Source organism: Archocentrus centrarchus, chromosome 22 (assembly GCF_007364275.1).
Source record: "Archocentrus centrarchus isolate MPI-CPG fArcCen1 chromosome 22, fArcCen1, whole genome shotgun sequence".
Taxonomy (NCBI): domain Eukaryota; kingdom Metazoa; phylum Chordata; class Actinopteri; order Cichliformes; family Cichlidae; genus Archocentrus; species Archocentrus centrarchus.
Genome location: NC_044367.1, coordinates 8,837,123 through 8,843,163, shown reverse-complemented (window position 1 = coordinate 8,843,163; position 6,041 = coordinate 8,837,123). Strand labels below are relative to the sequence as shown.

General features: G+C 42.6%; 1 protein-coding gene across 1 annotated transcript; it reads left to right on the top strand.

Moving 5' to 3' along the window:
- The first annotated feature begins 1,574 nt into the window (after positions 1 to 1,574).
- Positions 1,575 to 4,861, top strand: LOC115772590 (protein L-Myc-1b-like). Its single transcript, XM_030718925.1, has 3 exons — positions 1,575 to 1,842; positions 2,357 to 2,956; positions 3,578 to 4,861. Exons 2-3 carry the CDS (start codon positions 2,425 to 2,427, stop codon positions 4,171 to 4,173), a joined length of 1,128 nt encoding a protein of 375 aa, XP_030574785.1. The 5' UTR covers positions 1,575 to 1,842; positions 2,357 to 2,424; the 3' UTR covers positions 4,174 to 4,861.
- The last annotated feature ends 1,180 nt before the right edge of the window (positions 4,862 to 6,041 follow it).

Below are 6,041 nucleotides of genomic sequence, written 5' to 3'. Positions count from 1 at the left end.
TGTAAACAGGAATTTAAAAGCAAATATAGCAGTGTTTGTTTAAGAAGTGAACCTGCAGCTGCTGGAAATGTTTGCTCCAACTGTAAAGAAGATTACTCTAATTACTTTACCCCCCACCCCCATATATTTTAACAGTTGAATGTTGACTGTATACTCTTTTTTTTGTTAAGATGTCCACTCCACCCTGATACAGGACGGTGTTTCGTAACCTGGGATAGAATACACCTATTAACTGTGTTAGACCCTGCCTTTGTCAAGATGATGTGTATGGAAATGAAGGTCTATCTCCTTTGAATTCATAGCTTTTGTCATACAAATGAAGAGTCCTGCTGCTGCGAATCAGCAACAATTCACATGTAGCTTCAGAAAACCATTCCAGGCCCAATCAATCCACATTTGAATTCATTTAAAAGTAGCTTCTTACACCTGGTTATCAGTAATCCTTTTTTTTTTTTTTTAAACTATCAAGATTAACGCCTAACTAGTCTGATGTACCCTAAATCTGGAGCAAGACCCATCAATTGCCACTTCTGTTCATTTTAATGGGATTTTGTGTTAATCTTAAAAGTATTCTTTGGCTTCAAGGATGACAGCTTTACCTCATGGCTTTATTTGAATAGAGGCTGAATTGAGTAAAGACATCAAACAGGACATGGCCCTGGAGTGAATGCTTTGCACAGTCTGAAATGCACACTAGTATTACAGTGCAGAATATGGATCCTTTGCTTGAATAGAAGCAGCAATGTAAAAATACTCCATTAGTCCTCGATTTTTAACTGTATCTGCTGTACTCTTCATGCAAAAATGGCCCTTGTGGTTATTATCATAAATCATTAGGGCTGCAGAAAACCATTAGGTTAGTACTGACGATTCAGTGCAGTTATTTTCATAGTGTTGAATATAATAAATATCAGAGAACTGTAAATAAATATGATTTTTTTAAACAATTTTACCACCTCCTGTTGATTTATTTAGATATCTCATTTTGTCCGGTCCGTGCTAAAAGAGCTCCAAAAGTATTCTTTACACTGCAAATAATACATGAAAAGCTGCAAACTCTCATATCTGTGAAGCTAAAGGTTTTTAATTTTGCTGGTCTCACGCATCCATTTATCTGCAGCTACTCTCTTAGCGATGTTCACTGCAAGATAGAACTCATTCAGCTATAGTTATATATTATTTGGTGCTTTATATTTCATAACTAACCATAAAACATTAAACTCCCTCTTAAATGTAATAAAGCAGAAATATTCTGTAACACACAAATGGTAACTTTTAAGTCTAGGCCAGGTACCTGCATTGTTCTTCTGTATTAAAATAAATCCTAAATAAGTCCTACCCCCCCTTTCCACGACAGTTACAAAGAACAGTGAAGATTATATCAAAATAAGTGGCAGTTATTGTAACAATCACTGGTGTTGTAGCCGGGGCGGGGCTGTGCACCAACCCCCACCCCCCTCGCCCTCCGCCTCTGATGCAAATGAAGGGACTTACCCGGATCTACAGCTTGCTGCAGATATTTCTGAGGCTCCGCCCTGCACTTCAACGCTTTATAACAGGATATGTAACTGGCGCGAAAAACGCACTGTGTGGCTCTTCTTTGTGAGCGCCGGGGCATATAAAGTGCGTGAATTGTTTTCTTGTAGCCCCGGCGTTTTTCTCCTTTTTGTTTTACTTGTCTGGAGCAAAAAAAGTGCAGATCGCTTCGCATCTTTGCACCAGAAGCAACTCGGGACCTTTTGTATCCATTACATTTCTGGGAACAGGAGACAATTGGCTCTTCGGCCGCCGGAGGGATTTTTCGGTGCGCTGAATTACGCATTGGAAATTTGGGGAGAGCCGGTGAGTGTTTTTTTCTGTAGTCTCGTCTTTGAAAGTTTCACTTGAAGAAACTGACTTCTGTCCATGAGGGTTTGCCTGCTCTGTAACAGTATAGCCGTTCAGTGATCTCATTTACCGCTTCACAAAGCTGCTCTGTGGAACAAAGCGCTGCCTTCATTTCTGGAACTAAAATCTGGCACTTTTATGCAGTTGTAGTCGGACATGCTATGAATTCTAGTTTATGCCTATATATAACTACATTATGTAATAACCTTGTGTGTGTGTGTGTGTGTGTGTGTGTGTGTGTGTGTGTGTGTGTGTGTGTGTGTGTGTGTGTGTGTGTGGACAGCTTGAGTCCATCAGTGCAAAGAGCATCCGCAAGATCCCATCAATTATGAATAGGGGGATTGCGATGTCCCGATAGTGTCCCATTAGATGGATGGGCTATTTGATATGTGATCATGCATGTGTTGGGAACTCGGCTATTTTAAAAAGATCATTGCTAATGACTGAAATTTCCTCTCTGGTTGTGCAGGACGTTCTTCAGAAGCCACTTGTGTGTCACTGGATTATTTCTGGGAATACACCCCTGGCTGGAAAAACATGGACATCGACTATTTTTTCAATTGTTTCGATATTGAAGAGGATTTTTACAAGTCAACCGCACCAAGCGAGGACATATGGAAAAAGTTCGAGCTGCTGCCTACCCCTCCCATGTCTCCCACCCGGACTCTAAACGGCGTTTCGCTCCTCCACTCGCCGGGAGACAAGCTAAGCGGGTTTTCCAAAATGCTGGGTCAGGAGGACGACTACGAGGGTCAGTTCATCCCCGACACTAAGGATTTATTTGGTAACCTTAGCTCCCACATCATTCAGGACTGCATGTGGAGTAGCTTCTCTGCCAGTAAGCAGCTGGAGAAGGTCAACGTGAGAACGCCAGCTGCGGGGCAGACCGTTGTTCCCCCCGTTCCCCAGATCTCCGCAAGATCGAACAAAGCGCAGTGCGTCTCACCCGGTGGCCCGATCTCCATCAAAGCGACAGATTTCGTCGACCCCGCTGCTGTCCTCACCTTCCCTACAAGTAGCTGCAGGAAACCGGCGTCGTCTGGCTCTGAGTCCCGCTCTGATTCCTCTGGTAAGGATACAATCATGCTCTGAATTGCCCCACCCTGCCCTGCCTCGGGATTATATTGCCCACTAACAGTGCGTAATTTGGAAAGCTAGGCTGCGGTTGCATAACTGTGGTCTGCGTTGCAGAGGGGTTATCAAGTGCAACACAGTTACCTAAAGGCTGCTTGCTGAGTGTAGTATTTTAAAAACCGCGCCCCTACCGCGCTAACTCTAACCCCCCCCTTCAACTGTTTATTTTCCTCTGGCTCTGCATTACAATCAGAGTGCAGTAGTTGATGCCTGATGATTTATTGCTGCTTCAAACACACTGACAGACCGTGGGAAAAACTTTTAAACATTTCCTAAATTAGGGGCTTTCCCTTCAGCATATAAAGTGTTCATTGAAACTACTGATTATTGGTCAGTGGTTAAAGCCTCCATTCCTGCTAAACCTGGCATTCACTACCACAGCTTTAAACACCTCAGACTGAGTAATGGTGATTTGCTTGTTTGTTTAAGGAATTACTTTCCTTGTCACCAGTCTACTTAAATGTTGAACCAGCCTGAGTGCTTTGTAGGCATTTTGCAGATGTTGGCACTTCGTTTTCTGCATGTATTGATGTGTTATTTGTCCTTGTGATGACAGATGATGAAGAGGAAATTGATGTAGTCACTGTGGAGAACAAACAGAACAAGCAGAACCGGGCGCGACTGGTGAACGTCCGAAAACCAGTCACCATCACGGTCCGTGAAGACTCCTGCCCCAAACGTTTTCACATGTCTGTCCACCGACAGCAGCACAACTATGCCGCACGCTCCCCAGACAGTGAGCCAGAACCGGAGGAGGAGGATGAAGAGGAGGAGGATGAATATGAAGAAGAGCCTCCAAGCAAGCGTACCTTTATAGCATCCAGTCATCAGCCAGGTGCTCATGTCTCCCAGCCATCATCCCCCTCAGAAACTTCACATAACTCAGACACAGATGACACGGATCGCAGGCGGAACCACAACTTTCTTGAGAGGAAGAGGAGGAATGACCTCAGATCTCGTTTCCTCGCCCTACGGGATCAGATTCCCGGCCTGGAGGCGGCCAAGACCCCGAAGGTGGCTATCCTGACCCAGGCAACAGAGTACCTCATGGAGTTGCACAGCAGGGAGAAACGGCAGCAGCAGGAGAAGAAACGCCTCAGATCCAGACAGCAGCAGCTTCTTCGCAGGTTATCTGAACTAAAGCGCTTTTGAGCCTCCAAACAAGCGAGGTTTCAAAAATAAACTGCCTCATTAATCCTCAAGAACTCAGTTACCTGCCACTTTTGAAAAGCTATGCTTTTTTCTACATGCCTCATGTGAATGGCTGTGAAATTTGTTTTGAATGCATTCATATGGCTTTGGGCTTTCTGTGAATTAACTGTGCTGGCCTGTGAACCTGTTCAGAGGAGGAGCAAAGGGTTCATGAGCTGATTTTTTTTTTTTTTTTTTTTTTTTTTTTTTTTATATATATATAATTATGACCGAGCTGTTTTCTGGTATGCCATGATGTGAACTTGCCTGTTAATCGTTTACCAGTGTGAGAGCAAATATCTGTAGCCATTTGTGTGTGTTTCTTCATTTCATCATTGCACAAGGAGTGATGCATGAATGCCCTTCTGTGTAGAGTGATTGAGGTTTTTTTTTTTTTTTGTATGACTGATTATCTATTGTACAAATTGTTCCATAAAACAAAAACTTATCACTGAGCTCCACTCCTTTGGGTGACATGCCACCGAAAAGCTTCTATTTTGTTAGGATAATAGGAGGAAAAATGGGATGGAAGGGGAAAAGGTTGCACTACTGTACTTTATATTCACACGTCACTTTCTGATTTTAATGTTTCTGATTTTGTTTTATAAGCATGCTAACAACAATGGCATCATTAAATTTTTATACCATATTTGCATACAAACTGGATGTCCCTTGTTTTTTTTTTTTTTTTTAATTTTTTAAAAATTCAAATACAAGAAGCTTGCAAGTGACACAGTGCCTCACTTATATCCAGCCTTAGCTGCAACACATGCCCTCCAGAAACATAGCCTTCTACTGCACCCAATCAAGTGTAAATAAGGGCAGATCATTAAAATTAGTCAACCGTGTCTTGCGTATCAATTCTTCTGCACCAGCTGCTGGTCTACAGAAGGTTGAACTGAGGTTGTCCTTGATACTTGTCCTTGAAGAGACTCGTGTATGATTCTCCCCTCTGCAGTGGCTGCTGCATGCTGGGCACCTGATGTGCTCTGAATTAGGTCACACTCACACACAAATACAATCGGTATCTTTAGAACAGTCCCTTGGGTTTGAAAACAGGGTTTTTTTTTCTTTCTTTCTTTCTTTTTTGAACATCTGGTTGAATCCAGTGGATCTATTCTCACAGGTATACAAAAAGAGTCACCCTGCTTAATGTAAGTGGCTTTAAAATGGCCTGTAAATGGAAAAATATTTGTTGTGTGAGATGCTTTAGTTGGAAAGGCAGTGGCTTTATGGTTCATATAATTGGGTTTGTGGGTGGCAACACTCACATTAGACAGCTATTTATTATAGTGCTTACTTATGTTGTGATTAAGTTTTTTTCTTATTTAAAGGAATACAAAAAGTGTTGCCTATTGTCAACCTAAATTAAAAACACCCAACATTTCATTGGACTAAAAAAAAAGGCAATTTTTGCCTCTTAAGGCCCTCAAACAGCACAGAGACTTCAAATGGAAACATATTAGCATCCTTATCCCCTTTCTGGAATTCATTCTGTAATAAATTAACCTAAATGACTAACATGAAGCTAACTTCATCCATCTGAGCTCCTGGTGACGCTGCTGCCCTGTTCGTGACCTCACCGACGAGTCCCCGCATGCCTAGATGAGTCAGGTTTAAGCTGCAGTCATTTGTTTAATAAACTTAAAGCGGCCGCTCTATTCAAGTTGAGCCTGACAGACGAGCCAGGCACACCCTGAACTCCAACCGTCTTGAGCCTACCTGGGCTTTGTAATGGCTAAAACTGGTTGGTGTTCCACCTGCCTGTGTTTATTCAGTGAGCCCCATTTTTAGTCCGGAGGGCACTGTTTTCTGGCACAGTTTAATAT

What these genes read in the sequence shown, in the direction of transcription:
- LOC115772590 (XM_030718925.1), top strand. Translation starts at nt 2,425, where the DNA reads ATGGACATCGACTATTTTTTCAATTGTTTCGATATTGAAGAGGATTTT. An exon ending in GTCCCGCTCTGATTCCTCTG is followed by an intron (nt 2,957 to 3,577) that starts GTAAGGATACAA and finishes TTGTGATGACAG; the next exon opens with ATGATGAAGAGGAAATTGAT.